Here is a 22,676-nt window from a genome sequence, read left to right as displayed (position 1 = left end):
AATGGTGATTGTGGCATTTAAGAGTTTTTTGAATGGGCTCATGGATATTCAGGGAATGGAAGGATATGGATTACATGTGGACAGGTAAGAGTTGATCTTGGCACAGTGCTCAGCACAGGGATTGTGGGCCGAATGGGCCCTAGTTTCTGTACTGTACAGCTCTATGTTCTCTAACCTCTATAGCATAAACACTTAATCTTGCTATTACATTTCCTTGCCAATTCCTGGTGCTGAATGTGAAAATGTATATTCTGTCCACAGAGGAAACATCATTGAAGATGAACAGTGTCGATCACATTCCACAAACCCTTGCAAGTCACGGAGAAGGTCGAAAGATGCTGCACAGGGAGCTGCATGCAGCAGACATGCTGAAGCCTGATCCCAGGGACACTTTCTTCCTGAGTGAGTACAGTTTATATTGTCAATCTCTCCATACAATAAAACACTGACTGGATTCCACATATAACTTTCAGCAGGGAGATGCTGAACCATTTTTTATGAACTGTCGTTGATCAGAACAAGCTCTTCTACTGCTGGCTAGATCAGTCGTTTAACATAATTTAAATGAAAGTCATTTTACCCATGTCCAGACGACTTTACCACAGGGAATATAAAGGTACTTGGTGTTGGGAGACAGACAGAGTCCAAGGTCATGTTGATGGGTTAAACATAGAATGACATAGAGCAGTAAAGCACTGGAACAGGCCCATTGGCCCATAATGTCCACACTGTGCATGATGCCAGGTTAAACTAATCTCCTCTGCCTACACTGTCTGTGATCCATATCCCTCCATTCCCTGCATATCCATGTGCCTATCCAAAAAGCCTCTTAAATGCGTCCATTGTATATGCCTCCACCACCACCCCAGGCAGCATATGTCCATGCACCCAAGAAAAAACGCCCCGCTCATTTCCTTTAAACTTTCCCCCTCTCACCTTAAAGGCATGCCCTCTAGCCTTTGACATTTCCACCCTGGGAAAGGATTCCAATTGTCTACCTATCCGTGCCTCACATAATTTTCTAGAGGGATCTCCTACAGAGGGATCTGGGTATAACCGTGCATAGTTCCTTGAAGGTGGATCTCATATAGATAGGGTGGTAAAGAAAGCTTTTGGTATGCTAGCCTTTATAAATCAGAGCATTGAGTATAGAAGCTGGGATGTAATGTTAAAATTGTACAAGCCATTGGTGAGACCAAATCTGGAGTATGGTGTACAATTTTGGTCACCAAATTATAGGAAGGATGTCAACAAAATAGAGAGAGTACAGAGGAGATTTACTAGAATGTTGCCTGGTTTCAACAACTAAGTTACAGAGATAGGTTGAATAAAGGTCTTTATTCTCTGGAGCGCAGAAGGTTAAGGGGGGACCTGATAGAGGTCTTTAAAATGATGAGTGGGATAGACAGAGTTGATGTGGACAAGCTTTTCCCTTTGAGAATAGGGAAGATTCAAACAAGGGGACATGACTTCAAAATTAAGGGACAGAAGTTTAGGGGTAATATGAGGGGGAACTTCTTTACTCAGAGAGTGGTGGCGGTGTGGAATGAGCTCCCAGTGGAAGTGGTGGAGGCAGGTTCATTGGTATCATTTAAAAATAAATTGGATAGGCATATGGATGAGAAAGGAATGGAGGGTTATGGTACGAGTGCAGGCAGGTGGGACTAAGGGGAAAAAAATTGTTCGGCATGGACTTGTAGGGCCGAGATGGCCTGTTTCCGTGCTGTAATTGTTATATGGTTATATCGTTATATTTCTATCAGCTGGTAACAAAATGGTAACTTTGTCGGTGCCAGATACGTGGCAACTCTTTACGCACTTTATGTAATGTATGCAAATACAAAGAATGTCACAGTACCTAGGTACATGTGACAACTAAGTATCAGTGAATTGATGATTGACTGCCTTCTGTTTTCAATAAAAATATGGTGCTTTTTGAAAAACATTGTAGAAACTGTGCAGCATTACTCTGGTTCCTGGAAAGGACGATGGCTGTAAAAACTTGTGTTTCAAATGTATTTATATCTTTTTTATAGTATCCACAAGCAATATTTTCTCAGCTATAGGAATTGGGCAGAGCAAGGCCCCACGGGTGGAGTTGGGCAAGGCAAGGCCCCATGATGGAGTTGGGCAGAGTGTATGGCCACGGTGGAGTTGGAAAATGTAGGGACCCCACTTGCAATCTTCTGACACTTAAAAGGCCTCTAAGAGAAGGTTATTTATACACAAGCGAGTTGAGGATGGAGTTTATTTATACAGCATATTGAAGAGAAAGGGAAGATTGGGAGCAAGTTGGGGGCTGGAGAAAAGAGGGAGTGCAGGCAAAGAGGTTTCTCTCCCACTTCTCCTTTGGTGATCATCATTTCCAGACCTCAGAGACCTCCCCTCCTCCCGATCTCAGGGACTCCCCTTCCCCCACTCTCCCTACCACCTCCCCCACCCCTCTGTCTCTTCTCCCATTCCCAAGGGTCCTCCACTCCTCTCCCCAGGGTGCTGAAGGCCTTCCCAATCCCCTCTCTTCCATCCGATCCCAGTGACCTCCCCCCAAACCTGGGGCCCACCCCTTTCCCTGGACCTTAAGGGTCCACCACTCCCCCTCCCACCCCTCCCTACGCAAGGGACTATCCCCTTTCCTCCCCTAACTCTGAGCCCTCCCCTTCCCCTGCCTCCCCCAAACTCCAAGTAGCCTTCACTCTTCTCCTCCCCATTTGACCCCAGGTGCCCTCCTCATCAATGATCCTTTGTTTCTCCTGACAATCCTACTGCGCTCTCTCTCTTCCACTCTCTTCACACTTCACAATGATACGTACTGCACACTGTCGCCTACCTATTGCAAAACACAACCTTTCAGTTCAGGGAATAAGCATGTTGCATTTATTTTTCTTCCCACCTTTAAACAGATTAGTATGAACTGTTTTCATTGTTTATTTGTGTACTCTAAGTGTACGGAACAATATAGTGTTGGTTTGAAGCTCCCCACTGTTTACATTGGCATGCTTTGCAGCGGCGTTTCATGAGGATACCTGAACTGATGTAGCAGCATTAGTTACCATTCTAGAGTAAGAGTTACCAGTTCTGATCATTCAGTCCTGTTCTTGTTTAATGAGATTAAACACACCCCAGGCTGCAGTGAATTGAAACCTGCAGATTGGAGTGGCTGGGAAGGCAGTATCCAAGGGAATGTCCATTGCGAACAACTTAGTAATATTGACATTGACCCTTGGTGTTTTAACACAAAAGCACTTACATTTTTCCAACACCAATGTCCAACAGTAGACAATAGATTTTTGAACAAGAAGACACAAAGTGCTGGAATAACTCAGCAGGTCAGGCAGCATCTTGAGAGAACATGGATTGGTCTGAAGAAGGGTCTCGACCTGAAACGTCACCCATTCCTTCTCTCGGGAGATGTTGCCTGTCCAGCTGAGTTACTCCAGCATTTTGTGTCTACCTTCGATTTAAACCAGCATCTACAGTTCTTTCCTAAACAGGGATAGGTGACCTTTCGGGTCGGGACCCATCAAGTTTTGAAGATAGACTTCTTGCCTTCAATCGTGTTTCTTTACATCCTTTTTATCAGCCATGGAATTAAGTGTCCACAAATGTGTTCGTTGTAGAGGTAAAGCTACCCTTTAAAAGCTGTTAATCACAGATAAATGTTGATATCATCATCCTCTTACTCTTTGAACCCAAACGCATAAGAACCTAATAGCCCTCAACTGAGGAGAAGCTGGCAGGGTAACTAATAAGATGTGACCAGCTGCTGAGGTGTTAGGGCAATTAAACTGCCTGCAAGCTAATACTTGTTTTATGTTGCACATAATGATACACAGTATAGCCATGAACAGACCTAATACAATTACATAAGCTACTGATTTTTTTTTAGTATTACCGATTTCTACTCAATGTACAATTTGACTGGATGTTGTATTTATAAATTATATTGACTGAATTTATAAAATCTATAAAATAAAAAGAGTACTCCAATTAGCAGCTGCAATTTCTCATACATACATGCTAACTATGCTCGGTTTTGAGATGTCGCTCACCCGTGATTGTAACATTTTCTCCCACACTCTATGTTGCTCGCTCTAATAGACTCTGACATGTCCTACAGCCTTAATTGTAACAGGATCTGACAAATCCTGCACTGCTCACTGTAACACACACCGACATTGCCTCTACTGATCACTGCAACACTGACATACTCCTCACCCATCACTAACACACTTTGACATGGCCTCCGCTGTTCCGTGTAACACTCTATATAGGCCCTATACCTCTCGTTTTTTTACGAGAATGATCCCAGGAATGATTGGGTCAACATATGATGAGCGTTTGACGGCACTGGGCCTGTATTCACGGGGGTTTAGAAGGATGAGGTGGGACCTCATTGAAACTTACCGAATAGTGAAATGCCCGAAATGACTGGATGTGGAGAGGATGTTTCCACTAGGACCAGAGGCCATTGCCTCAGAAAAAAAGTACGTACTTTTAGAAAGGAGATGAGCAGCAATTTATTTAGTCAGAGAGTGGTGAGTCTGTGGAATTCATTGCTACAGACGGCTGTGGAGGCCGTCATTGGATATTTTTAAGTCAGAGATTGAAAGGTTCATGATTTGTAAGGGTGACAGGGGTTGTGGGGAGAAGGCAGAAGAATGGGGTTGAGAGGGAAATATAGATTAAACATGATTGAATGGCAGAGTAGACTTGATGGGCGGAATGGCCTATTTCTGTTCCTAGAACATATGCACTTATTCTAACATTTTACTGCCCCTTCATCATCTTCAAGCTCACTGCTTCTCATATTGGGCCTTCATATCCTTTATGGTCACTGTAATGTGCCATTCTTTTTGGTTTTGCGGGTATTTTTCCCCAACAGACTAATAAGCTGATTTTATAACACATTGTTATAGAGACTAGCTAAATAGTTTACAATGATCACCCTTGCATAACCTGTAGTTTAGAAATTCTTAGACTGATCACCATAACACTGTACATCCTACATTGCTCACTGTGTCAATCTCTATAAGATCCAAAATGTTCACCATGATATCATTTATCCTACACCATTCCATTACATTGTCTATTCTATCATGCCCAATAACAATATATCCTGCAATACACACTGGCACTCTGTATAACTCACACTGCTTACTCTGATAGCGTTTATTCAGCACTTCCCATTGTCACACCATCTATACTTTCTACCTTGATCAATGTAATAATGTATTTCCTACGCAGCTCATTGAAATATTGCACACTCTTGATCATTGCAAGCCAACACTGTGACTGTAACACTGTACTTTCTGCATTGTTCATTCTAATGTTATTGATAATTTAATTCAAGGTGCATTGCAATTTTTAAAGGCAAGTTGTGCAGTGTTTAAAATGAAAAAAGTACATTAATCACAAGCAATAATGAACAATATTATTAAAGTCCACTTACTATTTTAGCTCTTCATCATTAAAATAATTAGCTTCCTCTGTTAACTGCCAAGAATAAAAGTCAAACAATAATTGTATGCTTTCAGTAATAAGTAGTGAAGTGTTTTAAAAGTTGAACAAATGGTGAAAAATATAGCATAATCATATCAGAGAAAATGAATATCGCAAATCAAAGTAATTTCAAATCATGGCATGTTTTAAATACAAACTGCAAATTCGTGACGTCTAAATTAAAAGCACAAATTGGTGTAAATGTTCAACAGATCAGGCAGTATCTGTGGAGTGAGAAACAGAGATGATGTTTCAGGTCAATGAAACGTTTCATCAGTTTTAATGAAAGCTCATCGACCTGAAACACCAACTGTTCTCTGTTTCTAGTTCAGACATGCCTTTTAGCTTCCCACTTACTGTGAAACCGTGATTCATTGCAGTTCTTTCCAGTTGATTCATTGCTTATTGAATCATTTGGCTTATTGTGTCTGTGCTGACTCTTTCCAAGAACAAAGCTATTAATTTCACTCCCTTTCGCTCCAATTCAAACAAGACCGGTCAGTGACCTTTTGGGGCGCGTGGTACTTCATCAAATGGCTTGTGATAGTTGCATTCACCACATCTTCTGCACTGCTCCCAACCACCTGATCAAATAAAACTCAGCCAGGTTGTCAAATACAATTTGCCCTTAAGAAATTTGTCCAAACTGTCCTTTGCCAGTCTATCCCTGCAAGTGACTGTACAGGAGAGATGTAGCAGATGTAATTATTGTTTCTACCTTTCACCAGTAGCAAGATTAAATTCCCTGTCCTGTAATTGTCAGGATTATTTTCCTCCCTTTTTACCGAGAGGATGAACGGGTTCTTCTGTCATCTTGTGTAAATGAGTTGGATGATCAGCCATGATCATATTGAATGGCGGTGCAGGCTCGAAGGGCCGAATGGCCTACTGCTGCACCTATTTTCTATGTTTCTAAATGAAGGGGGCTTGGATGTCATGGGAAACAAGTATTAGCTTGCCAGCAGTTTAATTGCCCTAACACCTTCAGCAGTTGGTCACATCTTATTGAATGAAGGAGGCTTGGATGTCGTAGCTGTAAACTATTATTAAAGATCTTCATGCAAAGTTTCAGCACAAAGGCAGACTTTCTGTGTGTGAGCCGGGCTTTCAGTGACCTCAGGATATTAACCTCAATGCATAGTCGTGTCTACACTTTCATTTATCCACAAAGGAAATTAGATCTCTGTGTGTCCATAAATCAAAATCCTGATTTAGCTATAAATTATATTGTTTTGGTTGCATGTATTCATTCTCAATAGGAAACCTGTACACAATCCGCAAACATGTGTTTCAGTTGTTCATTTACCACTCACTATTCAGACGGAGAGCCTGCACTTTCTTTCTTCAAATTTTGAAATTCTTCATTCAGTTTGGCAAACACAATACAACCTAATACGGTTCAAAAAATTGTTTTTACCAGTTGCAATCTTCATCAGGATGGAAATTGAGAATATTGACCAATAAGTGCCATTCAGGCTGTTATTGGGTGCAGTTTGGCAATGTATGGTCTGATGGAGATGCTTATTTTATTTGGTCTGTTTATTTACCTTGGCCTGAACTAATTGGTTGAGCTAAGTAGTATTTCTTTTAGATATGGCCTGCAAACAGGCCCTTCGGCCCACCAAGTCCACGCTGACCAGCGATCACCTGCTCACTAGTTTTACCCTATACACCAGGGACACCCGGAGGAAACCCGTGTGGTCACAGAGAGAACATACAAACACCGTACAAACAGCACCCGTACTCAGGATTGGACCTGTGTCTCTGGCGCTGTAAGGCAGCAAATGTGCCACTTTGGCACCCCAGGTTCCCTATTCATGCAATATTTCTAGTGATTCCACTAGATGCTGAAGTCTGGCACTTATCAGAATATAAAATGAGCATTGTCAGTAGGGAAGTTATAAAAAAAATTAGAAGGGACAGGATTAATGTACACTTGGAGAGGCAGGGATCGATCAAAGAATTTCAGCAATGCTTTGTTAGAGAGAGAACCCAGTTAATTAATTTGATGGAGTTTTTAAAGAGGTAGTTTATAAAGAGGTAGTAAGACCTTTGACAAGCTCCCACTAATGGGCCTGTCCCACTTAGGCGATTTTTCATGCGACTGCCGGTGACTGTCAAGTTGCCGGCAGTCGCCTGAAAATCTGGCAACTGGAACGACGACTGCCAGAGTGGAACACACACACACATCGCTACTTTCACCAGCCCGTTATGCAGGCGGGGGACAGGGCAAGCGGGGGAGCGCTGTCTGAGTGAAATTCACACGGTGCAAAGCCATGCTGATACAGACACACACCGCGATGAACAGGAAGGTTGGCCCTGTAATTAAGACAGCAAAAGCACAGTGTACGGTAAGTCCTTTAAAAGGGGGGAGAGGGAGGGAGAAGGAGTGGAGACAACTTTTAAGAAGCCAGAGATACACGGCTGTGAAGCTCAGCGGACATTTAACATTACCGGTCGGTTATCCTTGGTTCTGCAAACTACTGCTTACGTTTATTTTCCCCAATGAGCCAATGAAATTCATCGGTCAGCACCGGCTACAACCTATGAGAATCTTATGAGAACCTTCGACCTCCTGGCAACCACTAGAACCTCCTGGCGACCCTCCTATGGCACGAGAATTTACCCTATTCTCCATGGCGGCTTCATTCTAGTCGCTGCTAATTCTTCAACGTTGAAAAATTTGCGGCGACTATAATGAGGCCGCGACTAGTTCCCAGAATGCGGGAACTCCTCACGACCTTGAAGGCAACTCCCAGGCAACCACCCGCGAACATGTGGCGACCATGTGGCGACTGCAGAGTCTCCTGCAGTCACCTAAAAAGTCGCCTAAGTGGGACAGGCCCATTAGAGATTGGTCCATGTAAGATATTACTGTAGTGGCAAATAGACAGAAACAAGCACAGGTTTCAGTCAAGCCATTGCCAATGTGAAAGAACCACATATTCAGGCTGATAAGGTAATGAATATATCACATGACACAAATCACACCATTTGGTACTCAGTTCTTAAAGATACAGATATCATTATATGTACTGCAGTCCAAGAGTTTAAAGCCCATGGTCTCCAAAGCAAGTAGGCAAATTGGATCCAAATTTGGCTCAGTTATTAGAAGCAGGGGGTGATGGTGGATTATGACTGGAAGACTGTTTCCAGTGGATTTCCATAGGGATCAATGGTGGAACAATGTGTTCAAGAAGGAACTGCAGATGCTGGAAGATCAAAGGTACACAAAAATGCTGGAGAAACTCAGCGACTATGGAGCGAAGGAAATAGGCGACGTTTTGGACCTAAACCCTTCTTCGGACTGATGGGGGGTGGGGGAGAGAAGGAAGGAAAAAGGGAGGAGGAGGAGCCCGAGGGCAGGGGGATGGGAGGAGACAGCTCGAGGGTTAAGGAAGGGAGGAGCAATTACTGGAGTAACGCAGCAGCAGAATTACTTGTCGTTCAATTACTGTTTGCCACATAGATTAACATTTTGCTTGTGAACGTTGGAGGTTTGTTTAATAAGTTTACAGGTTGTGTAAGAAATTATGGTGTTAATGGTTAGAGAGTAATCTTAAGCTACAGAAATATATTGGCAAGTTGGTAAAATGGGCAGAACAAAGGCAGATAGAATTTGAGAGTAACTCAGCGAGTCGGGGAGCATATCTGGAGAAAAAGAATATGCAACGTTTCGGTTCGAGACCCTTTTTCAGACTCTGAAGGGTTCCGAACCGAATTGTTACCTATTCCTTTTCTTCAGCTTGACCTGCTGAGTTACTCCAGCATTTTTTGTTTCTCTTCGGTGTAAACCAGCACCTCCTGTTCCTTCTGCCACAGATAGAATTTAGTCCTGATATGTGTGACGTGATGCACATCTAATAGAGTATGCCCCAAAGGAGTATTGATGAGCAGTGGGATTTGGGTGTACAAGCCCAAGAATCCATGAGTGACTGTATGGGTAGAAAGGGTGGTGATCAGATATACTTGGCTTTATTAGCCGAGGCATAGAATTTAAGGGAGGTTGCGTACAATTTCTTAGAACCTTGGTGCCCTCAGCTGGAGTAATATTGTTCATTTTGTGTTACACTATAAAAAGGGTGGAGAGGGGGCTCAGGGGAGACAAGCAGGAAGTGTTTCAGTTATGAGGAAAGACAAGGTAGGCTGCTTGTTTTTTTGTTTGAGTAGAGGCCGATGAAGGTGTTTTATGAGGGTCATATGGAGGGTAGATGGTGAGAAACCTTTCCCTGTGCCTGAGCTAACTGCAAAGGGTATGGCTTTAAGGTAGGGAATAGGAGGTTTTGAGGGGATCAGAGGAAGAATTCTTTTCATCTCGCGGATCATTGGAACCTGAAACACACTACTTGATGTTGGATGTTGGATTGTCGATATAATTTTGATGCTGATGTTGGAGCCAGATACTCTCAAAGAAGTATCTCAATGCAGTGGCGGACTGGCCAGAGTGTCAGCTTGCCCGATGGCAAGTGGGCCCCTGATGAAGTGGGCCCCCTATATTAAGTGGACCCCTGTTGAAGTGGGCCCCCTTTGTCTCCTGGCAACCAATATTTTTAGACCCAGTCCGCCACTGTCTCGATGAGTAAATTAATTGTCAGGATATTGAAGTGTAATGGCCAAGTGGTGGTAAATGGGATTAGTAGAGATATATCCGTGTTGATCAGCATGGACTAGGTGGGTCGAGGGTCGATTTTTGTGCCAGGTGAGTCTATGAAGGAAATTGCATGAATGTTAGTAGACACACAGACACACGTTTTAATATAGTTATTTTACCAATATACTGCATGTGGATCTGGATTAAGAACGTGCAACATCATGTGAATGGCCGTCCCCAGTGAAGCTGTCCACTCATTTCTTATTTGCTGCTGAAAAATCCAAAGAGCCACATGTGGCGAACATAGTTAACCACAATAATCGAGGAAACCATGCCAAAGAGTGGCAGACTCACAGAAGCTAATACCACTTTGGCTGATTTGTAATGCTGTCTCGTATAACAGGAGTTATCTCTCTCTCTCTCTCTCTCCAGCTCCACCAATAGATCCATCACGGGTGCATGTTCTCCCAACCTGCCTGTACTTACCGACCTACATCGTGAAGGACTTTCCAATCGCCCGTTACCAAGGACTCCAGTTTGTAAGTTTAATGCTCATTTTCTGCTTCTTTGACCCAGTTCATGAGAAGATTAATCTGCTGCATTTCTGGCTGAATTAAAGGACTGCTGGAGCCCATTCGGTTGATTAAAACCTAATCCAGTTATCGTTTTCAGGAATGTCGATCCATAATTCATTTCTCCCCAATATGTTTCAGTGCACACAGAACTATTGATAGTGATGGATGATATATCAGTGTGATTGGTGTTCCTATGGATGTTATGGAGATCTTGCCTTGACGGAGTTTGTCATGCTGAATTATTTAAAGGTGCCGTGCGTTTTGTAGCAGCTGTCGGAGAGAATGGGTAGGAAATAGAACCTGTTATTGTTAATGTAAATTAAAGTTCGCCAGTTGCTGGAAATTTCAAATAAAAACTGAAAATACTGGAAACACACAGCATCTGTGGAAATGTGTCGCGGAAGGAACTGCAGATGCTGGTTTAAACCGAAGATCGACACAAAAAGCTAGAGTAACTCAGCGGGTCAAGCGGCATGACTGGAGAAAAGGAATAGAAATTCTGCTTGCATATCCCGCTCCCTCCATCCCCTGCATATTCACGTGTTATCTAAAATCTTCTTAAATGCCACTATTGTGTCAGCTTCTACCACCACCCCTGGCAGAAACCTTCGCATTTTCTTATTGTGCAGTTTTTACCTTTCGGTTGCAAGGAATTATTCTTGTAAGGTCTGTACTTAAACAATTAATGTGGACTAACTTTTCTCTTTGAGCTTTGTAGCTCTGAGTGGTGAATGTGTGTCTGATGAGAGATGTGCTCTGTTTAACAATTTCACAAGTTAGACACAACCACTTCATGGGAATTAAAGTGGATGTTCACCCTTTAATCAAGTTGCCTTCCATCCATACTAAGGATGTACAGACATAAATAAGGGGCGGCACAGTGGCGCAGCGGTGGAGCTGCTGCCTTACAGCACCACAGACCTGGGTTTGATCCTGACTATGGGTACTGTCTGTAAGGAGTTTGCATGATCTCCCTGTGACTGCCTGGGTTTCTCGAGGCACTCCAGTTTCCTCCCACACTCCAAAGACGTACATTTTTGTAGGTTAGTTGGCTTCAGTGAAATTGTACATTGTCCCTCGGGTGCAGGATAGTGTTAGTGTATGGAGTGATTGTTGGTTAGCACGGACTCGGTGGGCCAAAGGGCCTGTTTCTGTGCTGTATCTCCAAAATAAAGTAAAATTTAAAGTAAAGCATGATGTTTTTACTTTAGCACGATTGTGAAATTGGGCAGAAATTCCAGGAGAAATTGCAGTGGTTGTCTTCAAAATCAATGCTCAAATAACGTCCATTGACCTAAGTACAACCTGTAATTCTACATTATATTTTGCATTTTTTAAAACTGGATGCCAGGGGAATTTTGTATAGTTTAAAGATACAGTGCGGAAATAGCCCCTTTGGCCCACCGAGTCTGCGCCAACCAGCGATCCCCGCACACTAACATTATCCTACATATTAAGGACAATTTACAATTCTTACCAACGCCAATTAACCTACACACCTGTGTCTTTGGAGTGTGGGATGACACCGGAACTCCCGGAGCAAACCCAATCAGATCACAGGGAGAACTTACAAACTCCATGCAGACAGCACCTGTAGTCAGGATCGAACCCGGGTCCCTGACACTGTAAGACAGCAACTCTACCACTGCGCCACTGTGCCGGAATTAATTATAATGCAGATATTTATCATAAACATGAATCCCCATTTGGTTGACGATTTAAAATATCTTAATACAACTGAAACAGCCCACTGGACTTTATCCATTCATGCTACTTAGTTCTTTAATTCAATACTTTAGTAATTAAAAACATTTTAACGTATGCCTACAGGAACCATATAACCATATGACAATTACAGCACGGAAACAGGCCATCTCGGCCCTTCTAGTCCGTGCCGAACACTTATTCTCCCCTAGTCCCGTCTACTTGCACTCAGACCATAACCCTCCATTCCTTTCCCGTCCATATACCTATCCAATTTATTTTTAAATGATAAAATCGAACCTGCCTCCACCACTTCCACTGGAAGCTCATTCCACAAAGCTACCACTCTCTGAGTAAAGAAGTTCCCCCTCATGTTACTCCTAAACTTCTGTCCCTTAATTCTCAAGTCAAGTCAGGAATCTGCATCTAATACAGTGAGGTTAATTGGAAGACCACCTCCTCTTTTCAAGTATGTATAAATTGAAGAAATACTCTCCTAATTATTTCACTACAGTGACATGACCTGTTTAAAAGGAGAAACAAGGAACTGCAGATGTTTGTTTGCACAAAAGGACACAAAATGTTGGAGCAGCTCAGTGGGTAAAGCTGCATCTCTGGAGACCATGGATAGATAACGTTCTAGGTTGGGGCCATTCAGACTGATATATTAGTCCGAAAAAGGGTCTCAACACAAACCGTCACCTATCATATTTTCCAGAGATGCTGCTTAACTTGCTGAGTTACTCCAGCGCTTTGTGTACTTCTGTTTTTGTACGAGAGTTGGTTAAGGTGTTATTTGTTTTTAAACCAATGTGCTGGGCAGAGATTCTGTGTAGAATGTCTGAGCACTGTTGGGTGAAAGCATGGAACATTGTGGGAGCAAGGGACCTCCCATTCTACCTCCGCACTCGCCACAGAACACAGGGGTGGTCTGTGATGTACTGAGTTGAGGAAATGGATGCACTTCACATCTGGCTAGTAGCCAAGTCTCGCTATTAACTGTACACTTTTCCCCTTACATTCGACATCACAAAGTGAAGTATATAAAACTATGAGAGACATTGAGAAGGTAGACTACCTTGCTGATGGGGTAGATAGGGTAGACCTTTATCTCAGGGTGGAAATGTCAAAGACTAGAGGGCATAGCTTTAAGGTGAAACGGCAAAATGTAAAGGAGATATGCAGGATGGTGGGTGTCTGGATCGCGCTGTTTGGGGTGGTGATGGAGGTCAATACAAACATGCCATTGAAGAGGCCTTTAGATAAGCAGACAGATTTGGAGGAAATGCAAGGATATACTGTAGATCATATAAAGGCAGAGAGGATTAGTTCAACCTGACCTCATGTTCGACACACACATTTGTGGGCTGAAGAGCCTATTCCAGTACTGTACCTTCGATGTTCAAATGGTATTTCTCCCCTCCAAACGATTAAAGGTGTCTCCTCTGGACAACTAGGCAGATAGAGTGGTTCCAATTCTCCTGCTCATGAATATAGGCACAAGTGGTAAAAGACAGTGGGCCAGTGCATATGTTCTGCTGCGGATGTACTTCATCGAAAATGCTGCTCCGTAAAGGCAAGCAAAACAAGGAGAGAGCTTTGGGCCAATTATTCTTTATTGACGGTGAACAGCATCATAACATCAAACAATTAACATTCAACTTCTTATCGAGTCCACACACACGATTGGAAGTTGTTCAGCCAGAGGTGAACACACTTCTCGGCAGCTGCATACAATGGTGTCTGTCTCGTGCTTCTTGTGCTTGGTGGTGGAAAGATTGGTGAAAACAGGGCCACGACGTGAATGCTCTTTCCCCGACCCCAGCATTCAACTAACATGGTTGTGAGGGGGTGTATGGACATTCAATACTTACAGAATACAATGTTGGAGAAACACTCAGCAGTTCAGGCAGTCTGTGTATAAAGAGAAGCAGCACTGTAAACAACCTGCCTTGAATGATTCCCGTTGTAACAAAATTAACATATCTATCACTTTTCATGAGAACATCTGCAGTTTCTTTGCTTCGTAATATATACCGCCTTCCTTTCTCTTTTAAAAATCTATTAAACATGTAACAACAATAATTATGTACATTAAATTATTCTATCACCTACTTGCACACAGTGTACAATTATATAAATAACTTCTTCTTGCATATGGCTTGCACAGCCTAAAGTTGTAGGTCAAATTGTTCTATTGATCTTCTGTTTGTGCACATCGGGTTGATTGCATTAGTCGAAACAGGGTGGACCACGTGAAGGTTGTAATCTCCCACCCCCTATAAACAACTGACTATTTTCAAAACTATAAGTAAAGTCAACAGTGCTAAGCTAAAACCCGTTATTAAAAGGGTTTCGACCCGAAACGTTGTCTATTTCCTTCGCACCATAGATGCTGCCTCACCTGCTGATTTTCTCCATCATTTTTGTCTACCTTCGATTTTCCAGCATCTGCAGTTCCTTCTTAAACACTAAGCTAAAATCTACCCATTTCTAATTCTCTCAGCCTGATAAATCCAATGAATGACGTCGCCAACAATCTTCATAGAACATAGAACAGTACAGCACAGAAACAGGCCCTTCAGCCCACAATGCCCGTGCTGAATGTGATGCCAAGTTAAACTATTTCCTCTGCTTCTTCATGATCCTTGCCCCTCCATTCCCTGCATGTGCCCTTTTTAAAAGCCTCAAATATCATTATCATTATCGTATCTGCCCCCACCACTAGCCCTGGCAACGCTGTTCAGGCCCCCACCATACACTTGCCCCATAGTTTCTTTAAACTTTGTGCCTCTTACCTTAAAGCTATGGAAATGTCAATGACACTTTGGGGAAAAAAGTTTCCTATCATTTTATATACTTCTGCCAGGGAGATCTGTTCTGCCTGATTTTATCAGAGATCTGTTCATCTTTTCCTCTGTCTGACCTCCAGGCTATAGCCTGATAGAATGGTTTCATCCTCATTGCCCTATGCTTTGTTGCTTCTTCAAACTCCACATCCAGTGGGTCAAAAACCATTATAAAGGGCGGCAGGGTGGCGCAGCAGTAGAGTTTTTGCCTTTTACAGCACTTACAGGGCCAGAGACCCGGGTTTGATCACGACTACAGGTGCAGTGTACGGTTTATCTGTGACCATGCAGGTTTTCTCCAAGTTCTTCGGTTTCCTCTCACACTCCAGAGGCGTACAGGTTTATATGTAAATTGGCTTGGTATAAATGTAAATTGTCCCTAGTGTGTGTAGGATGGTGTTAAGGTGTTAATGTGCCGGGATCACTGGTTGTGGAGGATTCGGTGGGCCGAAAGGCCTGTTTCCACGCTGTATCTCTAAAGTAAACTACATTAAGCTAATCTGAAGATTGCACATTTCAGCCAGTTTCTTTAGCCTGACCACGTGTTTAGCAATCTTCACTCAATCAGGTACCATGTACCAAATATGATTCAAGATTCAAGAGAGTTTATTGTCATGTGTCCCAGATAGGACAATGAAATTATTGCTTTGCTTCAGCACAACAGAATATGGTTGGCATGAATACAGAACAGATCAGTGTGTCCATATACCATTATATAAACATATACAAACATGAATAAATAAATAGATAAAGTGCAAATAAACAGATAACGGGCTATTAATGTTCAGAGTGTTGTTTGAGTTGAGTTTAATAGCCTGATGGCTGTGGGGAAGGAGTTATTTCTGAACCTGGTCATTGCAGTCTTCAGGCTCCCGTACCTTCTACCTGAAGGTAACGGGGAGATGAGTGTGTGGCCAGGATGGTGTGGGTCCTTGATGATACTGGCAGCCTTTTTGAGGCAGCGACTGCAGTAGATCCCCTCGATGGAAGGGAGGTCAGAGCTGATGATGGACTGGGCAGTGTTTACTACTTTTTGTAGTCTTTTCCACTCCTGGGCACTCAAGTTGCCGAACCAAGCCACGTTGCAACCGGTCAGCATGCCCTCTACTGTGCACCTGTAGAAGTTAGAGAGAGTCCTCCTTGACATACTGACTCTCCGTAATCTTCTCAGGAAGTAGAGGCGCTGATGAGCTTTCTTTATAATTGCATCAGTGTTCTCTGACCAGGAGAGATCTTCAGAGATGTGCAAGCCGAGGAATTTGAAGCTCTTGACCCTTTCCACCATCGACCCGTTGATATAAACGGGACTGTGGGTCCCCATCCTAACGCTTCCACAATCAGTTCCTTGATTTTGCTGGTGTTGAGGGCCAGGTTATTTTGCTGGCACCATTTGGTCAATCGGTCAATCTCGCTTCTATACTCTGACTCGTCCCCATCAGTGATATGTCCCACAACAATGGTGTCGTCAGCGAACTTGATGAAGGTGTTCGCACTATGACCGGCTACGCAGTCATGAGTATAGAGTGACTTGGATAAATCTCTGAAGATTCAAGATTAAAATGTCCACTTAAACTTTGTACAATATCCTCAGATAAATCACAACTGTATCTCTTACCTGTCAGTGACAATACATCCACCCTATCCAATATCCTTACAACTACAGCCCTCTACTCCAGTAACCTGCTGGCGAATCTCCTGTATACTCTCTATATCTAATCCTGCAGTATTGTGACCAGGATTGTACGATATTCAAAGCGTCCCCACATCCCAAAGGCCACGTGGGTTGATAAGGATAATTGGAAATGGAGCCGCAGAGTCACACAATATGGAAACAGGACATTCGTCCCAAATTGCCCACACCCCAACCAATATGCCCCATCTATACTAATCCCACCTGCCTGCATTTGGCCCATACCCCTCCAAACCTGTTCTATTCATGTACCTTTCTAATTGCTTCTTAAATGTTATGATAGTACCTGTCCCAACTACCTCCTCTGGCAACTCATTCCATACACTCACCGCCCTTTGTGTGAAAAATTTACCCCTCAGATACCTATAAAATCTTTCCCCCTGCACCTCAAACCTGTGCCCTCTAATTCTTGATTCCCCTACTCTGGGCAAAACACTCAAAAGTCTTTCCACATGATCTATTTCTCTCATGATTTTACACACTTCTTTAAGATCACCCCTCATCCTCCTGCGTTCTAGTGAATAGAGTCCCAGCCTGCCCAATCTCTCCCTTGAGTCCTGGCAACATCCTTGTAAATTTTCTCTGCACCCTTTCAAACTTGACAACATCATTCCGATAACATGGTGCCCAGAACTCTAAATGTGGTCTCACCAATGTCTTATATAACTGCAGTATGACCTCCCAACTTCTATACTATCATATAAAAAAGTGCCCCTTATGTGCAGGTGAGTGGTAGAATCAGGAGGGAGTTGATGGAAATGTGGACAAGATAAAATGCTAGCGTATGATGAGCATGACTGGGGGCTTGGTGGTTAATACAGACTCAGTGTGTTGAAAGACCTGTTTCCAGTGCAGTATCTCTCTACAACTATGAAGTATCTGTGGTAAATTGGCATGTCCAAATTCTCCAACGTGTGTGCCTCTTTTATAACAGAATGCTAATAAAAGAATTATGAATTGGTTTCAACCGACTTTAATATTGTAACAGCCTGTGGACATGAAAATATGCATTAAATTCCTTCCATTATTTTCTTATTGTGTTGAGATGGACTGTGCTGTCATGGTCTAATATCTCAATTCACCCAACAGTCACAAACTACAATTAAGCACTTAACCTTTTGTAACCTGCCATTTTTGTAATGCTTTACTGAAATATCTTCTCCATTACAACCCTCATAAATTTGCTTCTCTATCAACAACCACCTCCTGAGCCATTTTCATGAATTGGGCAGCCCTGCATTCCTTAAACACTATCAAGAAGATAACAGGAAAATGCAATGTTTGCAAGTGACTCTGCCAGTGTCCAATAAAGACCATGAATCCAACAATATGGAGTCCTTCAACTTGAATGATTTGGATACTGATCTTTCTGTCTTGGACCTCCTCCATTCCTAGAGTGAGGTCATATGCAAACTGGAGGAACATCATTTCATATTTCACTTGGCCAGCTTATAACAGTGGCATGAACATTAAATTCTCTCATTTTAGGTAACTTATACAAACACTCCCTGCCCCCATTCCTCCATTAAATGTAGATTATGCAGTTCCACAGTTCGCAACGATGTATCCTTCTTGGGATCACACCATCCCCAGCACATAATTGGCCTATCATGGAACCACCCTGCCTGAGGTCATCTGTTGCCCGGCCCTGATTTGTCCTGCTCTGTTCTTGCTCCACCCCCCTACAATTAGTCTGAGGAAGGGTCTCGACCCAAAACATCACCTATCCATTTTCTCAAGAGTTGCTGCCTCTCCCGCTGGCATTTGATATAAACCAGCATCTGCCATTCCTTTTTATTACATTATGCTTTGCATGCAATAGTGTTGAGCAATTTCAGGCAGTTGTTCAAAGTATCGTGAGAATAATTAGGATAATTTAACTTGACTTTCTTAATAACGGCATCAAAACAATACCAATGCCCTTTGGAAAATTTATCTGGTGACTTTTACAGAGATTCGATGTAACTCATATTTAAAAGCATGCTCCGTTTTTTAAAATGCCATGGTGTGATAATCACCAGAAGCTTGGTTGTATCGCGCAAGCCTGCAGCAGTAGGGGTTCTGAATAAAAGTGCAAAATTTAAATAAATTTACTTGTACAAGCTTTTCCTCACAGAAAGTACAAAGCCAGAAATATTTGGCGAGGCAATGAAGAAAGAGACAGATTAGTACATTCTTGTTCCTCAGTGTAATGTTTTTCTGGTCCTCATTTTAAAAGCATAAACGGATGGTAGCGATCACTGATTCGATATTACTGGAAGGTGCTGCTCTTGAGATAAATCACAATTTTACAAATTGCACTTCTGCGGATAGAGATTTATCCAGGAAGGACTCTTGAAAATAACTTAATACTATTTGAAACTATTGGCTATGGAACCTTAACCCAGGTGGTTAGTATGGACTCAATGGGTTCAAAGACGTGTCTCCATTGCTGTGTTCCATTCCATCACTCAAGGGCTAAATGAAGAGTTTGTGGGATATCAGTATGTCTACGTTCTCCAAAGTGTTTGTCTTTGTTATAACGGACCACTTATAAAAGAATAATGAATTGGTTGTAATACACGTTAAAACAGCCTGTGGACATAAATTCTTTCAATTATTTTTCTATTGTTTGGCGATATACAGTGCTGTCAGTGATCAAATAACACAATTCACCGAAAATTCACAAACTACAATTAAGCACTTAACCTTTTGCAATCTTCCAGTTTTGTGATGTTTTTCTGAAATATCTGTTTCATTGCAACCCCGAAAGTTGTAGGATCAGTGGGACGCTACATTGGTGTAATGGGCCTGACGGTGCCTGTGCCATTGAGGTGCGACTCCAGAGCCCCTCTGCCCCAGTCTGGCCTCTGACTGTCAATTAAATAATCACCTGTGTTGTACAGCTAAGCAATGGTGCACACCCAGTCCACCCAGCGCATCAGCAGTAAAATGCTGGATCCTGCCGTGGGCAGGGCTTCTTCTGACATGGCAAATCTGGGAATAACCCCTACTGCATTAGCCTGAGGCAGCAAAGCTTTCAATTCTCTTAGACTTTAGAGATACAGCGCGGAAACAGGCCCTTCGGCCCACAGAGTCCATACCGACTGGCGATCACCCCGTACACTAACCTGCAAACACTAGGTGTGACTTTTACATCTTACGAAAGCCAATTAACCTACAAACCTTTGGAGTTGGGGGGGGAAACCGGAGAACCCTGAAATAACTCACAGGGAAAGCGTGAGTTTCCCTGTGGTCACAGGGAAAACGTACAAACAGCACCTGTATTCAGGATCGAACCCGGCACTCTAAGGCAGCAACTCTACTGCTGCGCCACTGTGCAACACACTGATTCTTCCCAAGCTGATGATAAAAATCCTAGAACCAGCAAACATCTCGAGCAACTGAGTCCCTGGCATTTGCGCATTAATTCTGGCAAAACACTCACCAACGCTTTAACAGGCTCCGACAAAACTGTGAAAGAAATTCAGATTCATGGACAACTCGTCTGCTATAGCTGACAGGTAACACCCTTCAAAAACTACCAGGCATTCAAGTTAGATATTACAGATATGTACTAATAGATTACCAGTGGTGTCATTCAGGATGAACCAGAGGATTTTTTGATTTCTTGCAATAGCAATATTTCCATTTGGACAAAGCATCATGGAGTGGCTGCACGGGGACCGAACAAGTCAAATTTCATTTTTATTAATAGAAATTCTCACATTATTCCTGGTGCTTCGAGGATTGAATTCCTTAACGCTGCCATTATTCTGTGAAGTCTTATACTTATTACAACACCGAAGGAGGCCAATCAGCCCATCGTGTGAGTACTGGCTCCCAGAATAGCAATCTGATTAATCTCATTCCTCCACATATTTTCATTGTGCCTCTACAACATGTTCTCTCCAGTACATGCCCAGCAACTGCCTTTGGACTTTATTATTAAATTATGTATCTATTCTAGGGGGTGATTTATAATAACCAATTAACCGGGTGGGAGGTCAGTGGATGGGATGGCAATCAAATGACTGCTTTATCATGTTGATGTTCTTAAACATCATCGGAACCACACACACACACACACACTCAGACTAATGGAAAGCATTACATCCAGCTCCTGCCTTGTTGTCTAATACTTGGTCGATAGGCTCTGGGGATCTTGAGGCAAACCTCTTTCACGGGATATCCATCTTCTGACCAGTTCTTATTTGCACAATATTCCTGGTCCAATTCAATTTCTGACTCCCAGGATGTTGGTGGTGAAGAAGTCAGTGGCAGCAGTGCCCCCTGAATGTCAAGGATTGGTGTTAGACACTCCCTTGCTGTACATAGGCTGATAGTTGTGTGTTAGGCTGCTTTATCTGCCTTATCTAAATGTTGTCCAGTTCTTGTCACACAGAGACATTGACTTCTTCAATTACTGAGGAGTTGTGAATGGAAATGAATATTGTGCTGGCATTAGCGGGCATTTCTTCTTCCTTATGATGAAAGGAAGGGCCACTAATGAAGCAGCTGAAGATAGCTGGGCCGAGAAATTCCTGCACTGGAGTCTTACTAAGGATTGTACTAAGGCTGTAAGGGTTGATCTTCAACAACCATAACCACCTTCCTTTGTGCAGAATATGACCCCAAGCCATTGAAGAGCTTCTCATTTGGTGTCCGGTGGCTTCAGTTTTACCAGAGTTCCCTGATGTCACACTCAGTTAGTATGAAGCAGTAGTCATTATCACCTTGCCTCCAGAATTGTCCATGTTTGGATGAAGGCTGTGGTAAGGTCTGGAGCACAGTGGTCCTGGGGAAATTCAAATTTGACATTCATGGGCAGGCTACTGATAATTGCTGAAGCTAGATACAAGTGCTGGAGTAGCTCAGCAAGTCAGGCAGCATCTCTGGGGAGAAAGAGTGGATGATGTTTCAAGTTGGAAATGTTCTTCTGAATGAGGGTTCCGACCCAAAATGCTACCATGCCCTTATACAGGTGAGAGAAGTGCATGTGTGCCTAATAAGCCAATTCTCACAGGCCAACCTCCCTTCTACTGACTATTTACACTTCATGCTGCCTCGGCAGGTCCAGCAGCATAATCAAGGATGAGTCGCACCCTGGCCACTCCTTCTTCTCCCTTCCCCCCATAAAGCAAGAGGTATAAAAGTGTGAAAATGCACGCCCCCAGATTCAGGGACAGTTTCGTCCCAGCTGTTATCAGGCAAATGAACCATCCTTCCAACAACTAAAGAGCAGTCCTGAGCTACTAACCACCTCATTGGAGACCCTCCGTCTATCTTTAATCGGGCTTTACTGCACTTTATCTTGCACTAAACGTTGTTCACTTTATTCCCTTTATCATATATCTGCACACTGTGGTTGGCTCGATTGTAAACATGTATTGTCTTTCTGCTGACTGGTTAGCACGCAACAAAGGTTTTTCACTGTACCTCGGTACACGTGACAATAAACTAAACCACTGTGGTAGCTCTTTTCCACATATGTATGGTGGTGCTTGAGGCAGGCCATTCTGCATCCTTCATTGAACCAGGGTTAATCCCCCGGCCTGATTATAATGGCAGAATGGGATTCTGAGCCATGAGATTCGGTACTCTAGCTGTGTAGTTTAGTTTAGAGATACAGCAGGGAAACAGGCCCTTCGGCTCACCGAGTCCGCACCGACCAGCGATCCCCACACACATCACTGTCCTATACGCACTAGGGACAATCTACAGTTATACCAAGCCAATTAACCTGTACGTCTTTCGAGTGTGGGGGAAAACCGGAGATCCCGGAGCAA

At 43.0% G+C, this 22,676-nt stretch overlaps 1 protein-coding gene across 1 annotated transcript in view; it reads left to right on the top strand.

Moving 5' to 3' along the window:
- The window catches only part of LOC129705858 (N-acetyl-beta-glucosaminyl-glycoprotein 4-beta-N-acetylgalactosaminyltransferase 1-like), a 566,730-nt gene that overhangs the window by 475,420 nt on the left and 68,634 nt on the right, over positions 1-22,676 (top strand). Inside the window, exons 10-11 of the mRNA XM_055649703.1 lie at positions 262-402; positions 10,523-10,629. Of these exons, the coding sequence (XP_055505678.1) occupies positions 262-402; positions 10,523-10,629 (248 nt within the window). The remainder of the gene's footprint in view (positions 1-261; positions 403-10,522; positions 10,630-22,676) is intronic.

Source organism: Leucoraja erinacea, chromosome 18 (assembly GCF_028641065.1).
Source record: "Leucoraja erinacea ecotype New England chromosome 18, Leri_hhj_1, whole genome shotgun sequence".
Classification (NCBI taxonomy): Eukaryota; Metazoa; Chordata; class Chondrichthyes; order Rajiformes; family Rajidae; genus Leucoraja; species Leucoraja erinaceus.
Note: the sequence above shows the minus strand (reverse complement) of the source record. Positions and strands in the feature narration are given on the sequence as shown.